This window comes from Phocoena phocoena, chromosome 10 (genome assembly GCF_963924675.1).
Source record: "Phocoena phocoena chromosome 10, mPhoPho1.1, whole genome shotgun sequence".
Taxonomy (NCBI): Eukaryota; Metazoa; Chordata; class Mammalia; order Artiodactyla; family Phocoenidae; genus Phocoena; species Phocoena phocoena.
In genome coordinates this window covers 49057773-49076897 of record NC_089228.1, presented here as the reverse complement: position 1 = coordinate 49076897, position 19125 = coordinate 49057773, and the positions used below count along the sequence as shown (strand labels likewise).

Below are 19125 nucleotides of genomic sequence, written 5' to 3'. Positions count from 1 at the left end.
ACACAACATTGTAAAGCAACTATACTCCAACAAAAATTAATTTAAAAAAAGAAAGTATAAATTGGGGAAAAAAGACAATGTACATACATTAATATAAAAATACCTTGTTGGTAAAAAATGCTAACCATCATCTGAGCCTTCAGTGAGTCATAGGAGTAACATCTAAGATCCCTGATCACAGATCACCATCACAAATATAACAATAATGACCAAATTTGAAATATTGTGAGAGTTACCAAAATGTGACATAGAGACACGAAGGGAGCAAATGCTATTTGGAAAAATAGCCGATAGACTTGCTTGACCCAGGGTTGCCACAAACCTTCAGCTGATAAAAAATGCAATATCTTCAAAGCATAATAAGGTGAAACACAATAAAATGAGGTAAGGCTGGGTACATTTGACCAGGAAATACAGAGTCTTGTTTTATTCATTTATTCAGTTTATCAGGAAACACCATGAGAATGAGCACATTCTCATTATTAATATAATATTAATATGACCTTGGTTTCTTTCTTTCCTTTTTTTAATACCAATAGGAAAAACCATTTGGAGAAGACCACCTTGTCATGTTGGCCCATGAGTTCCTTTGCTACCAAAATGAAATGATCATACAAAAGAGATATTAAGATCATAAGGACAGGGGACTTCCCTGGTGATCCAGTGGTTAAGACGCCGTGCTTCCAATGCAGGGGGCACGGGTTTGATCCCTGGTTGAGGAACTAGGATCCGATATGCCGTGTGGCAAAAAATTTGACATAAAGTAATTGCAAAAAAAAAAGGGAAATAAATTTGAACTGTAGGAATAAAATCTATATTTAAAAAAATCGTAAGGACAATATTAACAACTGGCTATCACTGTGCCCTTTCTGTGTGTCAGGCACTCCTTCAAGTGAATCGTAATCATTTTCTCATTTACTCTTCACAAAAATCCTGGGAGGAAGTTGTTATCATTCTCACTTCATAGATGGAAAAAAAAAAAAACAAAAAACAGAACGTGGGTAATTTGTCCAAGTTCATGCAAAGAATCAGTGGCCATGCCAGGATTCAAATCCAGATATGTCTCAAATTCTGCGATCATAACCTCTTCACATCTTGCCTCACCCTGAGTGGGTTGAAAGTCAAGCTGAGAAAACTGTTCTTGGCAAAGAAGTGGGTAAGATTTGGATTCTTTAGTGGTGAGGGGAAATCTGGAAGGGAATTGATACGTATATGTGTGTGTGCCTGGGTCACTTTACTGTGTACCTGAAACTAACACAACATTGTGGATTAACTATACTTTAATTTTTAAAAAATGGAAAAGATAAAAATAAAGCCTTATTGACTTAGCAAGGAAAAAAAAAAAGATTTGGGTTTTTTAAAGTTCCAGAAAGTTCTGACCTCTTGTTGGTATTTCCTGGGCAGCAAACGTTGGACCTTTTATCTCAGCTGTAGATTCTTGAAGCTCAGCTTACTTTAGGGTAGCGGGAGTTGCATCCAGGGTTAGGCCTTGCCTGGAAGGGGACCCCAAGGCGTGGTCCGCCCTGCTCCCCGTAATGCCTGAGGAGGCACCTCAGGCCCAGTGCCAACTCCATTCTGCACTCCTGGTCTCTCTTGGCCTAACCGGTAAAGGCTCCACTATTTCAAGCAGATCCTCAACGAGCACACTTATAACTTGTAACAGCATCAGTCTTCTTTAGTAAAGGTTTGGTGAAGGTCAGAGGCTTTTTTTTTTTTTTTTTTTTTTGCAGTACGCGGCCCTCTCACTGCTGTGGCCTCTCCCGTTGCGGAGCACAGGCTCCGGACACGCAGGCTCAGCGGCCATGGCTCACGGGCCCAGCCACTCCACGGCATGTGGGATCTTCCCGGACCGGGGCACGAACCCGTGTCCCCTGCATCGGCAGGCGGACTTGCAACCACTGCACCACCAGGGAAGACCCCAGAAGGCTGTTTGAACCCCTTGGACTAATACTGTTTTGTCCTTTTTCCCCTGCAGGATATCGAGGTCTCTGTGAACATTCTCTAAAATGTTTAAGCTCGAAAATCACGGAGCGGAAGCTGCAGGGCACGTGGCTGCCTGCTGGCCGAGGGAGCCTGGAGAAACCATTCCTGGGACCTCGAGGCTCCTTGGTGCCCATGTTCAGCCCCCAGGGTAGCCTTCACCCTGTCCACGCTGACAGCAGCCTGCTGAAGCCCAGGGTCGTGACCGTGGTCAAGCTGGGTGGGCAACCCCTCCGCAAGATCACGCTGCTCCTCAACAGACGGTCGGTGCAGACCTTCGAGCAGCTCTTGGCCGACGTCTCAGAGGCCCTGGGCTTTCCCAGATGGAAGAGTGACCGCGTGAGGAAGCTGTTCAACCTCAAGGGCAGGGAAATCAGGAGTGTGTCCGATTTCTTCAGGGAAGGGGATGCTTTCATAGCCGTGGGCAAAGAGCCACTGACGCTGAAGAACATCCAGGTGGCTATAGAGGAACTGTACCCCAGCAAAGCCCGGGCCCTGACCTTGACCCAGCACAGCCGGGTCCCCTCTCCAAGGCTGAGAAGCAGGCTTTATAGCAAGGCTCTGAAAGGGGGTCACCACTGTGGGGAGACTGAGACCACCAAGAGCTGCAGTGAGGCTGCCAGGTCCCAGGCTGCCATCAGACATCAGGGGAGGACCCCCGTGGAGGACAGGGTGAGGGGGAAGTGGGAGCCTGAACCCAGCAGCAAGGTGCCCAGGGATGCCACCCTGGAGAGGCATCTTAGCGGAGAGAATCACCTGGGGGTGGAGATTGAAAAGACGTCGGGGGAAATAATCAGGTGTGAGAAGTGTAAGCGGGAAAGAGAGCTCCAGCAGAGCCTGCAGAGGGAGCGGCTCTCTCTGGGCACCAGCGAGCTGGACCTGGGCAGGTGCCCCAGCTATGACGTAGAGAGGCTGGTGAGGTCCAGGAGCTGCAGGAGGTCCCCTGAGGAGAAGCCCCAGGGTGGGGAGGAAGGTTGGAAGGAGGGCACCCGGAGCAGTCCCGGGCACCCACCTCAGGAGCCGAGGAGACCCAGCAAAAGCACTGACAAGAAAGAGGACCGAGACCCAGGAGGCCAGGAAGGTCATGGCCCAGCAGCAGCCAAGGCCAAGAGGGACGTTGTCGGGGAAGCCCAGCCCATAAGAGAGGAGAAAGACAGCAGGACCGTAGGCAGGAGCAAGCAGGGAGGCTGGCTCCGGAGGGAGCATCCTGCCGACCTCGACACAGAGAAGCTCCCCAGGACCAGAGGGGATGCGCAGGAGGCAGAAAAGGAGAAAAAGCCGGGTGCGTCCGGAGGGAGGAGGATGGTTTCCCGAGATAAGCCGCCGGCCAGGGTAGAAAAGGAGCCCAAGACGAGGCCGGAGGAAAGCAAGGCGGAGCGGCCGGGCGGCAGGAGGCGGCGGCCCGCGGGCATCCTGGCGGCCGATGTGCGCAAGCAGTACGAGCCAGGCCGCGTGATCGGGGACGGGAACTTCGCGGTGGTGAAGGAGTGCAGGCACCGCGGCACCCAGCAGGCCTACGCCATGAAGATCATAGACAAGTCCAAGCTCAAGGGGAAGGAGGACATGGTCGACAGCGAGATCCTGATCATCCAGAGCCTCTCTCACCCCAACATCGTGAAACTGCATCAAGTGTATGAAACGGACGCGGAGATCTACCTGATCATGGAGTACGTGCAGGGAGGGGACCTTTTCGATGCCATTATAGAAAGTGTGAAGTTCCCGGAGCGCGACGCTGCCCTTATGCTCATGGACTTGTGCAAGGCGCTTGTGCACATGCACGACAAGAGCATCGTCCACCGGGACCTCAAGCCGGAAAACCTGCTGGTAAGCCCCGCCCTGGCTGCGGTGGAAGAGGGAGGTTATAAAACATGGGATACCGGAAGTCCGAACGGGCTCCTGCTCTGGTACCCTTGTGCGCTAGAGCATTACCTTTATGGTCTTTTTTTTCTTTTTTAACATACTCGTTTCAGTATTTAAAACTTTGGTTGTAGTTCATAAATTGCAGAGATAAATGGGTTTTGATTAAATTATTGAGAAAGAAGTCTTCCAATTTAAACAAAATGGAAACTGTTTCCTCATGCCTGGGAGAAAAATATTTTCACCTTGACAGTGATCAGGTGGACTTCATTTCTTGGGTATTTGCACATCCTCTGGCCTAGGTGCTAGGGATGTCTGCTGGTAGCAGCTCCCCCTGTAGGCTTTGAGCCCACCCTCCCACCAAAAGTCCCCCTGGCCCTTCTGCAGAAGAGGTCTTGCCGTAGGAATTCAAATGGCTCAGTACTGGGAATTCCCAGTTGGTCCAGTGGTTAGGACTGCAAGCTTCCACTGCAGGGGGCCTGGGTTCGATCCCTGGCCAGGGAACTAAGATCCCAAAAGCCTCTAGCATCAATCCTTTCATCTCTCTGGGCCGTTGTTTCCTCACTTATAAAAGAGAAATAGTAATAGTACCTGTCTTAGAAGGTTGAGAGAGGATTGAGCACGGGAGCTGGCCTGGCACACACAGCTCAGCTGTTCTGTTTTTGGATGTAAACAATCTCCCAAAGCACCAACATCAAATAAGGATACTCTAGGACCGTGATGGATCCAGACAAAAGCAAGACCTCTTCATCATCATGTCCAAATCCAGATAAGAACAAGAGTGTCCAGACCACAAATGGGGCTACATTTTCCCTTTTGGGTGACTATGATTCACTGCCCCACCTTCCTCCCACCTCCTAGATAAGAATTACCAAGATGCCCAATCATAGAATTACCCTCACTTCCTGACAGTATCCAGTTCAGAGCAAAATCCTGCTTCCATGAGCCCTCTCCCAAGTCACCTAACACAATCCACCTCTTACAAGTTCATCGAACACCCTCTCACTTAGATGCCTGGATCCCCAAGGTGTTGGGGATCTCCCTTGTTGCAGTGAGTCAGTCAACCCAGTGTGTTCCTGAATTTCAAGTGTGTTCCCGGTGGGCTTCGTTAGGACAGTGCACTTCACGTGTTCCCTCGCTGGCCCCTTTGTCCCACTTTCTTCTTTGTAGCCCCAATCACCACCTGATATGTTCCATATTTATTCTTCTATTTTCTTTTTCCTCCTCCTGGAAGGTTCTGGGACCCCAGGAACATTGTTTTATTCAGACTGTACCTTGAAAACGACATCAGTTCTGTCACATAGTGGAGATTCAATAAATATCAGTTGGATGAAAGAATGAATACAGACCCCAGCATGCTGCCTGGCAGATGGCAAGCATTCCATCAGTGGCAGCTACTCTCATTATTACTGTGTTAGGAATGAGTCTGATATTAAGGTGGGCATCATGAAGAAGAACCCAAAGCCAGATTGCTGCACATGAAGCCATAGTAAATGGAGGCAGTGATCTTCGTGAGCCAGTTTTTTTTTTTTTGAGCGGTGGGGAGGGGGTGCGGTGGAGGGGAAAGGAGTTCACCTGTTTCCTTTAATTTCATGGCTGTAGAGCCAGCCTGGAAACATCATCCCAGTACATTCATCTGCCTGTAAGCTGCTCCCACAAGCAGAATGATTTCTGAGTGAGTCGAGCTAATTATCTGGTGAAGTGAGGTCTACATTGACCCCTAAATCAAGCAGCTTTGTTTTGATCCAGATTCATAGAATTGCAGATCATTGACTGGTTGCCTGAATGGTCTGAATTACCAGGGAATAAATCTCCCTTTGAAGAATTTCATTTTTGTTTTTTGGGTTTTTTGGGCACACTGCACAGCTTGCAGGATCTTAGTTCCCCAACCAGGGATTGAACCCAGGCCCACGGCCGTGAAAGTGCCGAGTCCTAAGCACTGGACCACCAGGGAATTCCCTAAGAATTCCATTTTTAAATCATATTTTAAAACAAATTTTTAAAATTTATTTATTTTATTTTTGGCTGTGTTGGGTCTTCGTTGCTGCACGCAGGCTTTTCTCTAGTTGCGGCAAGCGGGGGCTACTCTTCACTGCGGTGCACAGGCTTCTCGTTGTGGTGGCGTCTCTTGCTGTGGAGCACGGGCTCTAGGCGCTCAGGCTTCAGTAGTTGTGGCACTCGGGCCCAGTGGTTGTAGCTCACGGGCTCTAGAGTGCAGGCTCGGTAGTTGTGGAGCACGGGCTTAGTTGCTCCGCGGCATGTGGGATCTTCTCGGACCAGGGCTCGAACCCTTATCCCCTATGTTGGCAGGCAGATTCTTAGCCACTGTGCCACCAGGGAAGCCCAAGAATTCCATTTTTGCATGAGCTAAGTGTTCTCATCCTTTTTTCACTTGCTTTTTGTTTCTGTCTTTTGGGTCTGAGCCCAAGTTTTTCCCATGCGTGATGTGCCGGACCCTGTTTACAATGGCACTTTGGAATCATGACAGAGCAGTGTTCTTTACAGATCCTCTGATGTTTTCACCAAATTGCGTAAGCAGGAGGAATTCTGACTAGAAGCCTGGGTGGGTCCCATGAACAGAACATTTTGGGCCTGTGCTTAATAAAGCATCAGAACAGTGATACATGTTCTCGAGGATGTGGAGTGAGATCCTTTACCCTATAGGATCGTTTTCTTTTGGGGATAGTCATCTGAGCTTGCATTTTCTCCACAAGGTCCTGGAACCAATCTGTCGAGCTGGCCCATCTCTTGGGCAATAGAGACTCTCACTTGTGTTAAGGGATTGACTTGTCAGCAGTTTTTAAAATGGAGAAAGTCAGCACTTGCAGGTGGCATGTAGAGATTTGCTTCAGGAAATAAAAAATTGCAAGGAATACATTTAGTGTGGACAAGCTAGCTGCCTCTGAGAAGTCATTTGGCAACACCTTCATGGATTTAAATGTCAGTTCATATGTGTTTTAGTGCCCTTAAAGGCAGTGAAGTGTGTGTGTGTGTGTGTGTATGTGTGTGTTTGTGTCCTGAGAGAGAGCAAAAACTGCAGCGGAGCTATAATTTTTCAGTCTAATACATGAGTTGTTTATTGGTGTTAATTGTAATTGATATTTCGACCCTTTTTTTCTGATTTTGAAGAAAGCCCACTTTTTTTATTGTATCATTTTTTTACATCTTTATTGGAGTTTAATTGCTTTACAATGTTGTGTTAGTTTCTGCTTTATAACAAAGTGAATCAGCTATATGTATACATATATCCCCATATCCCCTCCCTCTTGCGTCTCCCTCCCACCCTCCCTATCCCACCCCTCTAGGTGGTCACAAAGCACCAAGCAAGAAAGCCTACTTTTTGTTTTTTTAAATAAAAACTTTCTTTCGTGGTGGCAAGTCTCCCTCAGAAGCTGCAAAAAGCTACAGATCTGAGCCATCTTTGGTGGCATAGGGTAACATCTTTTCTGTCTTGTGGATAATCTGTCAGCTGGTGTTTTTCAGAATGAGTGGGCCTGTCACATTTCTAAATCGTGTCTGTCCTTTTTCCAGATGAGTAAAGTTGAATATATTGTTATGTCAGACTTTAAATGCTACCTAACATAAGTTCTTTGTGGTTTTTCAGACAAAGATCTGGGGAGTGTTGGATTTGACAATAGACTCATTGTCTGAGTTTAGAAAGGTGTCATCTCTAAACCTGTTGTTAGGATAATTATGTTGCAAACTTGGCTGGTCTTCTGAGAGTTAATATTAGTAAATATCACCATGGTGACTACTGTCCATCAATTAATGTTTTTTAGTTGACTTTAATTTAGTGTTCCGCTCTTGTGCTGACTTCTGTATTATCAAAATAATTGTTTCTTCCTTTAATGGATGGCTACTGTCTGTATCAATACTTTGCTAAACTTAGGAGACTGATGATGTTAGAACTAACTTTTGATTACATGGCTACGTGTGGCTGCTTTTAGAGACTTCCAGAATGTGCTAGGAGCTCTTAATGGATCTAGCAAGCTTACCATGTTGTTTTCACCAGCAGAAATATTTATATCTGATAATTGGGCCCTAGAGTAAAATTTTAGGCCTGTATTACTGAGCTTATCTATTTCTAGTGATCACATTTCCTGATAAGACGCTAGTGCCCCTCTTCCCTTAGGGCTATTTAGACTCCTGAAATCTTGCAAAGAAAATTTTCATTATGAGAATTTCCAGCTTGAAGAAATATCAGTGTTAATTGCTTCTTCTGCCAGCATGTGCTCCCTTGGAGAGGTTGGAATGTGCTGTGTGGTGTTGACTGGGCCCTAAGCAAACAGGAGCCAGAGAGGTGACGATGTGTAGACACCAAAGGCATGTCGCAGGCCAGTAATGTGACAGGTCCTGGGAAAACTTTGTCCCCACTGATTTTTTCAGTCATTCTTTGTATTACGCTATCTTTTGCTGTTGAAATGTAAATTGATTTTAGGCATTGGCATTTCCATGTGAATTGGTTTCTAAGATCATTTCCGTCCTCATGGCCAGTTGGAAATGGAAACTTGGAGGGAGAAGGCCAGAGGAAGTATGAAGGATCAAGTAAGAAGATGACAAAGATAAATAAGCTCTACCCCTTTTCTTAGGGGGAGCCGCTTGCTGTTTGGTCTGTACTCTGCTTCCATCTGCTGTTCAGAGATGATCATTGAAAGATCACATTTAAATTGATGTGCCCTTGAAGGAGAGGAGGCTGTTAATGGCTCAGAAAAGGAAAGATTCCTTTTGAAGCTTTGAGACTGTCCAGATGTGATCTGGCTGCTTATGTAAATGTAGATTGTCTGGATTCAAAGCAGGGTACTTTGGTGTGGCTAGAAAAAGGGATGATGGATGCAGATGGACCAACAGTCATTAAAGTACCATGTAAATTAATCTCTAACACCCTTTCAGTTAGAGGGCAATTGAAAACGAGCCCCAGAAGGAATGTGACCCAGAGCAGTGAATTTAGATAAACCTGTAGAAAGAGAAACGGAGATGTGGGGTGAGGACAAGGTCAGATGTGTGCACTGGGGCTGTGGCGTCGAAGTGGGTCATTTAGTGGGGTCTTTGCCTTGATGGCCACCCAGTGCCTAGTCAGCTGAGGGTACCGAGGCTCACTGATTTGTTCAAATCATACGTGGTATATGGTGTTCATTTCTAGGCATTCTTTGTTAAAAGAGGCGTCAATTAAATAGGGATTATCTAGAACTATACAGTGCACAAGAATCGCCCTGGGGTCTCATAGAGATGCAGTTCTGTTCAGTGGATCTTGGGTAGCCTGAGGTCTCCATCAAGCTCACAAGTGATGTTTGTGCTGCTGGTTCAAGAGCTGTACTTAGCGTAGGGAGGAGCGAGAAGGGGATGATGGGTCAGGAGACCTGATCCTATAAGGATAAGCTTGAGGATTCTCAGATGTGAACTTAGAGAAGCAGCATTGGTACCACCTGGGAGCCTGTTAGAGAAACCAGAAGCACCCTGGGGGGAAATCCTGGTACTTGTTTCCCATCTTTGGAAGTGGTGTGTCCTTCCCAGAGGGCAGATTTAGAAAAAAGGGGTGGAGGTGGAATTCTGGATCAACGTGGGGTGAACCTCCTCACAAGTTAATCTGACTATGATCTGGATGGTCTGCCATGTGAAGCTATGGGATCTTTTCCATCTTGAGATTTCAACCAGAGGTGAATGATAGTCTGGTGGGAAGATGTTGTAGACAAGTTTCCTGTTTGGGTGGAGACTTTGATGGTTTCAGAAGTTCCACACAGTGTAAATTGGTGCAGCCACTATGGAGAACCGTATGGAGGTTCCTTAAAAAACTAAAAATAGAACTACCATATGATCCAGCAATCCCACTCCTGGGTGTAGATCCAGAAAAGATGAATTCTCTAATTTGAAAAGATACATGCACCCCAAAGTTCATAGCAGCACTATTTACAGTAGCCAAGAAGCAACCCAAATGTCCATTGACAGATGAATGGATAAAGATGATGTGGTACATATATAAAATGGAATATTACTCAACCATAAAAAAGGCTGAAATAATGCCATTTGCAGCAACATGGACGGACCTAGAGATGATCATGCTAAGTGAAGAAATTCAGACAGAGAAAGACAAATATCATATGATATCACTTACGTGCAGAATCGAAAATATGATACAAATGGACTTATTTATAAAACAGAAACAGACTCACAGACTTAGAAAACAAACTTATGGTTACCAAAGGGGAAAGGGTGGGGGGAGGGATAAATTAGGAGTTTGGGATTAACAGATACACACTACTATATATAAAATAGACAACCAACAAGGTCCTACACAGGGAACTATATGTAATATCTTGCAATGAACTATAATGGAAAAGAATATGAAAAAGAATATATATATATATATGAATCACTTTGCTGTACACCAGAATCTAACACAACATTGTCAATCAACTATACTTAAATTAAAAAAAAAAAAGTTGCACAAATACCAGAAGGAAGAGTTATTCCAGGAGGATGTCAGTCATTTGAATTCAAGGATTAAGATAACTGTTTCGAAGCCAAGAATGTGAGGTGCCTGTTGGAAAACAAAAAAACAAAAAAAACAAAAAGAAAATTCACAGTCAGTGTGTGACCCTAAATGTAGTTAAGCTGCTCATGTAGGCGAAGTAAATAAGTCTCAAGTCACACTGACAGCTCTGAAAAATGTTACATAAAACCCGGGACTTCCCTGGTGGTGCAGTGGTTAGGACTCCACACTCCCAATGCAGGGGGCCCGGGTTCGATCCCTGCTTGGGGAGCTCGATCCCACATGCAGGCCGCAACTAAGAGTTCACATGCCACAACTAAGGAGCCCACCTGCTGCAACTATGGAGCACACATGATGCAACTAAGGAGCCCGCCTGTTGCAACTAAGATCTGGTGCAACCAAATACATAAAATAAATTAAAAGATAAAATAAATTTTAAAAAATGTTACATAACTCCTGACAGCAGAGGCTGGAGACAGAAGAATTAAAAACACAGAACATTCTCACTTTCTGGAAGGAACAAATGACTCTGTGGATCCTAACCACCCTCGGGTTCTGCTATGGGTCTCATCATCCTGAGACTCAAAGAGAAAAGCTATGGAGACAAGAAGCAGCGTAATATTATTTTAGGAAGGCCATAAAATAATTTTTAAAAACAGATTTGGTATTTGAAAATGTATCCTGGGCTTTCCTGGTGGCGCAATGGTTGAGAGTCCGCCTGCCGATGCAGGGGACACGGGTTCGTGCCCCGGTCTGGGAAGATCCCACATGCCGCGGAGCGGCTGGGCCCGTGAGCCATGGCCGCTGAGCCTGCACGTCCGGAGCCTGTGCTCCGCAACGGGAGAGGCCACAACAGTGAGAGGCCCGCGTACCGCAAAAAAAAAAAAAGAAAAAAGAAAAAGAAAATGTATCCATCAGCATCTGGACATTTAACATAATACATTTTCAAAATAAATATCATGAAAAACTTCAAAATAGCTAAAAGGCCAAGTCTCCGTCATGTTTCATCTGCTCCTGACTCAGTGGACTCGGGTTTTGGAATCAGGGGTTGGGGGGATGGGGGGGTTTGAGGAAGGAAATGCTCGTCATTTTGCATAGGGATTCATAGTTTATTTTGGTGTATTCAATCAGCCAAATGCTTTTAATGCTGATCATTTGGTTGGGAATATTTACAAATATTTGTGAGGGACAGATTTTTTCAGCAGTCACCCAGCAAATGGGACTCATGTAGATGGTCCATCTGGAAACTTAAGGCAGCACACATTTTTTTTTGTCCTTGCCTTCCAAAGTAGATTTTCTAGTGTAAATTATTCTAATAATTACCTCTCCAGTCTCCTTTAGGGCTCTGTCTATCTCGATACACAGACCAAAGCAGAAGTGTGTTTTAGTTCTACATCCATGATTTCCATTAGGTTAGGTTAATTATGAAGATATTGATTAGATTGCCCAGCAGTGACTTGGGCTCAGTAGTTAAGGCACATTCTGCTTACAGAGATGTAAACTCTCTGGCAGGAACCAAAGCAGGTTTGGAGCACTTACCCTTGGCTGAGGAGATCGGGGAGTGGCTGCCCGCCCTGCATTTTCGGGTATGGGTCTGAAGCAGCACAGGGAGAACCGGAGCCCTGCCTAATGCCCTCCAGCCCCCCAAGTGCTAGTCGGTGCATTGGGAACCTTAGCCCCCATTCCAGTGAGGATGCAAGGGCGTGCACCTGCAGACAGGTTGATAATTTCTCCTGTAGCCCTGGTGGCTCCATTGAGTCACACTTGGATGACATCACCCAGGCTAATCCCAGTGAGTTTCCCATAGTGCTGAAATTAGCCACTCAGCTCACTTTGGCCTGAGCCATCAGCTTCTACCATGAGATGCGGGCCCGGTAAAGCCTGGGAGGAGGATGGAGCCTTGACAGCAGAGGATGGACCAGGGCCATGCCTGGGAAGGAGGCCCTCAGTTTGGATGAGGAGATCCTGAAAGGGGAGGAGGAAGATAGCAAGGCTGACTTTCTGTATCAATACTTCCTATTTTACGTGAAGTCAGTCCTGCTCTGCAGAGGTGAACTATTGTGGAGGGTAAAATTATGATATTAATTCATTTAATCTTGAAACCCAGACAGCCCAGCAGATGCTCTGGAGGTCTTGGCTGCACAGCAGAAATGCTCCCAGGGACACGGCCATCTCTCTCCCAAGAGGGATCACTCCTGGGCCCAGCACAGCCTGAGGGATTTACTGCAAAAGCCCTTTTGGTAACAACATGGTAAAACTCAGGGTCGAGAACGGCTGGCTGTGCCCCCTGATGGTGGAGGTTTGCCTCTGGTCCACCTGCTTCCAATTCTTTGGGGGCCTTTGGATGAGACCTCCTCAGCCTCCTGAAACAGAAATAACCCTTTGCTGGAAGATTCGGCATCATACACCAGTTACAAGCACAGACTCTAAAGCCCAAGTGTCAGGGTTCAAACTCCAGGTCACCATTTGCTATGTAACTGTGCCTCCATTTCCTTATCTGTAAAATGGGAATGTGCATGGCCTTACAGGACTGCAATGACAATTAAATGAATTAATATTTTGTAAGATGTTATAAACAGCGCCTGGCATCAAAGAAGCATGACAGGGCTTCCCTGGTGACGCAGTGGTTGAGAGTCCACCTGCCGATGCAGGGGACACGAGTTCATGCCCCGGTCCGGGAAGATCCCACATGCCGCGGAGCGGCTAGGCCCGTGAGCCATGGCCGCTGAGCCTGCGTGTCCGGAGCCTGTGCTCCGCAATGGGAAAGGCCACAACAGTGAGAGGCCCGCGTACCACTAAAAAAAAAAAAAAAAAAAAAAAAGGGAGAAGAAGCACGACAGAAGTGTTTGCTAGGTAAACCATATAATTTTAGCCTCCACTGCTTATTGGTCTACTTTTTCATTCCAGTTCCCACTTCTTTTTCCTTTCTTTTTTTCCTCTGCTCCAACTTTACATTATCCACAGGCATTTGCTAATTCTCATTAAAGCTAGTCTGTGCTCAAAAATATCACTGATCCTTGTTCTAACTCAGTGCTGCCCAGTGGATTCTTCTCTACTGATGGAAATGTTGTAGATTTGCACGATCCAATATAATAGCCCTTAGCCATGGATGGTTATTGAACACTTGAAATGTGGCTAGTGGATCTGAGAAACTGAATTTCTAATTTTATTAGATTTTAATTTAATTAATTTAAAATAAATAGCCATCTGTGGCAATATGGTGCTACCATATTGGACAGCAGAGAAAATCTAACTCATTGGTTCTTTAGTGAGCACATGTCACTGAGATCAAGTTGGACTTGTCAGTGTTGGGTCAATCTATAAGCTCCTGTGTTTTATTGTTTGCTTATCCTGAACTTGCATGGCTGGTGTCCTGTTAGTTTTCCTTCTTTGTTCTCATCACAGTTTTGGTGGTTTGGGGATTTTGATTTCTTACAGGTTCAGCGAAATGAGGACAAATCTACCACCTTGAAACTGGCTGATTTTGGTCTTGCAAAGCATGTGGTGAGACCTATATTTACCGTGTGTGGGACTCCGACTTATGTAGCTCCTGAAATTCTTTCTGAGAAAGGTAAGGGTTACACATTGCTCTGGGGGACTCCGGCTCACTTACTAACCAAGGTTTAACTTTTAATATTTAAATTTTACATTTTTTCAACATGGAGCAGTGGAAAGTCTCAGAGAGCTGGCACTAAGCTTGTACTTGGATGTTAATGGAAATATTTGAAATAGGTCTTCTTGACCAAAGCATGAGCACTTTTTCCTCACCAGGGCTGCCCTTATTACAGAGAAGGGATTGTGGTATGTGTGTGTTTGTGTGTGCGCGTGCGCGCACACGCACTCATGCACGTGTGTTGGCAGGACGGTGAGATGGAAGATGGTGGAGAATTGGGTGGGGAATGCAAGCAAGCAAGGTCATTTGGCCACTCACCCAAGGTTACCTCTAATGGAGACAATTGGAAAGGTTCTTATGGTAATTGGCTTAAAAATTCCTTTACCAACCTTGCATTTAAAGGAAAAGGAGGTCCCATTTCAAACCCAATGAATAATATTTATTACAGGCTTGTATATTGTAGGAGGGTCCAGTGGGCTATTTTAGTGACACACTCTGTAAAGGATATACAAGGAAATCATTATTATTATTTATTATTATATGGCTCCAAGTATGTGAATGCCTATTTAGCCATCCTGGCACTCCAGGAGAAATCAGTTTAGCCACCCTATGATGGCTAAAGATGGGAAGGCTCTGGATGGGTTGTAGGTCTGGGGGTAGGGAGGAGGGAGAGATTCTGTCCCAGCAGCAGAAGCATCAGGGAAGCCAATGTGCAGAGACTAGACTATGCATGGAGGTTGGGTGGTAGAGACATTGAGAAGACCAGCCTCAGTGGAGCAGAGGGAATTGCAGTTGGATGGGTAGGTTGAGTCTGGATTCCCCACAAGTGAGTTTGGACTCGGTGTGGCCAGCATAGTAGCTGTGGTAACAGGGTGACAGTGGGACAAGAGAGTACTGAGTGACTATAGACATTTTAATGGAGGCATTACTGAGCTGGATAAGAGAGGAATGAAAGCAAATAGTCTACGTGAACTCTGGGAAGTCAGGATGGTAGGGCTCACACCAACTAACACAGGGTGTCGGAAAGGTAAGCTCTTTTGGGAGATGGGGATGGGGTGAGTTAGACTTTGAACACACTGACTCTGTAGAGATATTTAGGTGGACACACAGAGTTGTCTGGTTGGCTGAATGTGTGCTTTTGAGACCCCTCAATACAGAGATGGCAGCCAAAGTGGTGAGATAATGTGTCTGTACCTCTACTGCACAGGTTATGGGCTGGAGGTGGACATGTGGGCCGCAGGCGTTATCCTCTACATCCTCCTGTGCGGCTTCCCCCCATTCCGCAGCCCAGAGAGGGACCAGGATGAGCTCTTTAACATCATCCAGCTGGGCCACTTCGAGTTCCTGGCTCCTTACTGGGACAACATCTCTGACGGTGAGACCTGGGGCTTCCCAGGCAGGAGGGAAGGGGATGGAGAGATGGAGCCCCTCCGGGGATCAGGTCAGATGTGTAAAACACCACCCAGAGAACCCACTATGGTACCTGGGCTGTCAGCGTCTTGTGCTTCATCCTTTATTTCCTGCTAGATTGGTGTAGATTTCCATAGCATTCCGAACACGACTAGCTTTGAGATATAACGAAAGATTCTCACCACCAGTTGTAGTCACCAAATACTTTTCCTGAAGCCAATTAAAGAACCTCGGAACTGAAAAATAAACTGAAAAATATCAGAAATGTGTAATCCTCATTTGGAAAGATCAAAGCCATCTCATAGGGAATTCCCTGGCAGTCCAGTGGTTAGGACTCGGCGCTCTCTCTGCCGAGGGCTCAGGTTCAATCCCCGGTTGGGGAACTAAGATCCCACAGGCGTGCAGTGCGGCCAAAAAAAAAAAAAAAAAATGCCATCTGCCATCTCATATACAGAAGTATTTGGGAATTGGACAGACTGGAGATGCTTATTTTATCTGTGAATAATCAGGCTTCTATGGGGGCATACTTGGGGCACAGGGGCTCTGGAAGGTCGAGGGAGAAGGTCTCAGGTACTTTTTAGTGGAGCAGAAGCGTGTGTGGTCCTCCTCCTTTTTGGCCCTTTCAAGTGGAATGTTCCCCCTTGTTTCTACTGATTTGTATGTACTACCCACTGCCCTTGTAAAATTGAGAACTAGATCACTGGGGGTTTTGAGTCTTTAGCTGAAAAAGTAGAATAGGAGTGATAACTTTTCCCCAATTTCCCCTAAATACATCATCTAAGATAAGTTATTCATCTGCCCTTGTCCTCAGCTCTGCCTCCTCATCTGGGGCTCGGGCTTGCGGGAAGGGAAGAGCTTCATTTTTTTCCACTTAACTAAGGTGGGCAGAGGGTAGCTTGCTGCCTGTAGGGTAAGGGTCTTGAGCTGATCAAGGCAGTGGCAATTTGGGAATTGAAGGACTAAAAATCATTTTAGAAAGTTCTATGCAACACTGTTCTTAGATTTGGTTATGGTGGCCCCTGCCCTGAGTCCCATGCCTTAGAGGGCCTGCTCTGGTTACATGTCTCCCCAGAAGTGAGGAGACTCTGGGGACAAGAGGCTGTGCCCCCCACCAGAGCCCAGGCTCCCCCTTCTAGACCACTTAACCGGGACCCCAGAATTCTTGCACAAATGGCCCAAGCCCACTTCCAAGGCTTGTGAGACCTCTTTTCCCAGCCCCTCCCCACAGTGCCCTAGGCTGCCAAGGAGCAGCTGTTTGGGGGGCGTAGGGGGAGCACAGACATATTGGTGGGGTGTCCAACTGTCCACACACAGGCATGTGAGACTGAGAATTCCGTTTAAACCTGGGCTTCTACCCCCTGAGTCCTCCGAGGACCTTGAAGGAGTGATGCTGGGATGAATGGGGAAGGGGTACATTGTGGGCAGAATCTGCCCAGTTTGAACGGGGTGGGGTAGGAGAAATCCTGTGGTCTCCGTGCTCAAGAGGTGGCTGGACAGTGGCCATAGAAGCGGGGCAATTGGTGGGTGAACAGCTGACCTTGAACAAGAGGCATCCCCCAATAAAGGTAAATAAACATGGGTATCTTTTTCCCCATGCATTCTTTTTTTAAAAAATATATATACATTCATGCCTTTATTCCATCAGGTATTTTTTTTTTTTTTTTTGGCCGTGTTGCACAGCTTGCAGGGACCTTGGTTCCCCAACCAGGAATTGAACCCGTGCCCTGCTGCAGTGGAAAGGCGGAGTCCTAACCACTGGGCCGCCAGGGAATTCCTTCCCATGTAGTCTTTTTTTTTTTTTTAAATAGAGGGCCTCCTGCCTTTATTTTTTACTTTTCTGCAGTATGTGGGTCTCTCACTGTTGTGGCCTCTAAGGTTGCGGAGCACAGGCTCCAGACATGCAGGCCCAGCGGCCATGGCTCACAGGCCCAGCCGCTCCGCGGCACGTGGGATCTTCCCGGACCAGGGCACAAACCCATGTCCCCTGCATCGGCAGGCGGACTCTCAACCACTGCGCCACCAGGGAAGCCCCCGTGTATTCTTGAGTAATTGGTTAAGAGGCTCAGGGAGCCGGCCTGGGAGAGCCAGCGAGCCAGGGAGAAATCTCTTCTCCCCATCTGCCACCTGACCCAGCAGCTGTCACCACATCTCTCTAGAATCAGTCATGGTCTTGAGCAAAAAATGAAATTCATTTTGAATTTGCATTATTTACTACTTAGATCTCTTTGCCCATGTTTTTCAGTTTTGTCAATCTGGAGGTATATTTATCAATTTGGGAAGGAAGATTGGACATATTTTATTTAACAACTTGATAGTTTGATTTACAAATTTTAAAATATGTAGACGTATACTATGTGGCCTCCATGTGTCCTCTTGGGCTGAGTGGTGCCATGGGTGTTAGTTGCAGGCCTGACCTCATGACTCTATGTCTAACATGGTAGCCCTTAGCTGCATGTGGCTATTTGAATGTAACTGTAAATTAATTAAAAGGAAATGCAATAAGAATTCAGTTCAGGGAATTCCCTGGTGGTCCAGTGGATAGGACTCTGTGCTCTCACTTCCCAGGGCCCGGGGTTCAATCCGTGGTCAGGGGGCTAAGATCCTGCAAGACGCTCGGTGCGGCCAAAAAAAAAAAAAGTTCATCAGTCGCACCAGCCATATTTCAAATGCTCAGTAGTCCCAAGTGGGTAGCGCAGATATGGAAAGTTTCCACCGTGGCAGAAAGTTCTCTGATCCAGCCATGGTGCTAACAGGAAAGTTTGTGTCCTTATTTCCTGTATGGGGAAGGAAAACTTCAAACCACCTGCATGCATCTCACTTTTCCATCTTTCTGTCATTCCAACAGCTGCCAAAGATCTGGTGAGCCGGTTGCTGGTGGTAGACCCCAAAAAGCGCTACACAGCCCACCAGGTCCTTCAGCATCCCTGGATTGAAACTGCTGGAAAGACCAGAAGGGCAAAGCTACAAAAGGAGGGGCCCCCCAACAGCGAGAACCACTTCCGGAGCCAGAACTCGAGGGCTACAGAGCAGGCGTCATAGTCACGGCCTCAGCAGTTGCTCAGCCCTCGGTTCTGCTCGGGGACAGAGAAAAGGATAGATGTCAAGGAGAAAAACAGTGAAAAGGCCTTCCTCCCATAATTGGAGAATCAGGGGAAGGAGAGAAGACAGTATATTTTAAAGCTTATTTTACAAAATAAACTTGAGTCAATGTTAAATGTTGTAACATATTTTTAGACTTGAAGCCTTTAATACATTTTTTGGGGGGTGAGGGGGAGACTTGTTCTGAGTGAAGAATTTTTGGTAATAATGATGTGTTTTGCTTCCTCCTTGTAATCAAGTTCATAGTATACTACATGAGTGGTGCTTACCAGGGTCTAAAGTCCCCCTGTGAGATTAATAAGCTGAATCGTGGTCCTTCTGTGTTAATAAAATGTGCTCTGGATGACTGAAGTAACTGTATTCTGATTACTTCTTAATGCTGGTGATGAGAGCCAGGGGGTTATAGTTCAGACATGCCTCCCGAAACCACTGTGACTACGTATAAATGTGCTGATGGACCCTTGATGAACTGGCCAGGTCTGTTTAGGATGTGCTGGTCTTGGTCTCTAGCATTTTAACCTTACTGAAAATCAGATTTAGTGCAGCCTGAAATGGAAAGAAGAAATCATTGGGAATTCCCTGGTGGTCCAGTGGTTAAGATGCCGTGCTTCCACTGCTGGGGGCACGGGTTCGCCTTCTGGTTGGGGAACTAGTATCCTGCATGCTGCGCAGCATGGCC

General features: G+C 46.4%; 1 protein-coding gene across 1 annotated transcript; it reads left to right on the top strand.

Moving 5' to 3' along the window:
• The first annotated feature begins 734 nt into the window (after window positions 1–734).
• Window positions 735–18386, top strand: DCLK3 (doublecortin like kinase 3). The gene is made up of 5 exons (XM_065885934.1): window positions 735–763; window positions 1911–3804; window positions 13763–13895; window positions 15145–15312; window positions 18193–18386. The coding sequence occupies exons 1-5, from the start codon at window positions 735–737 to the stop codon at window positions 18384–18386; spliced, it is 2418 nt and encodes an 805-aa protein (XP_065742006.1).
• Window positions 18387–19125: the final 739 nt, after the last annotated feature.

What these genes read in the sequence shown, in the direction of transcription:
- DCLK3 (XM_065885934.1), top strand. Translation starts at nt 735, where the DNA reads ATGCCGTGTGGCAAAAAATTTGACATAAA. An exon ending in GGCAAAAAATTTGACATAAA is followed by an intron (nt 764 to 1,910) that starts GTAATTGCAAAA and finishes CTGCACCACCAG; the next exon opens with GGAAGACCCCAGAAGGCTGT. An exon ending in CTGGGACAACATCTCTGACG is followed by an intron (nt 15,313 to 18,192) that starts GTGAGACCTGGG and finishes TCATTCCAACAG; the next exon opens with CTGCCAAAGATCTGGTGAGC.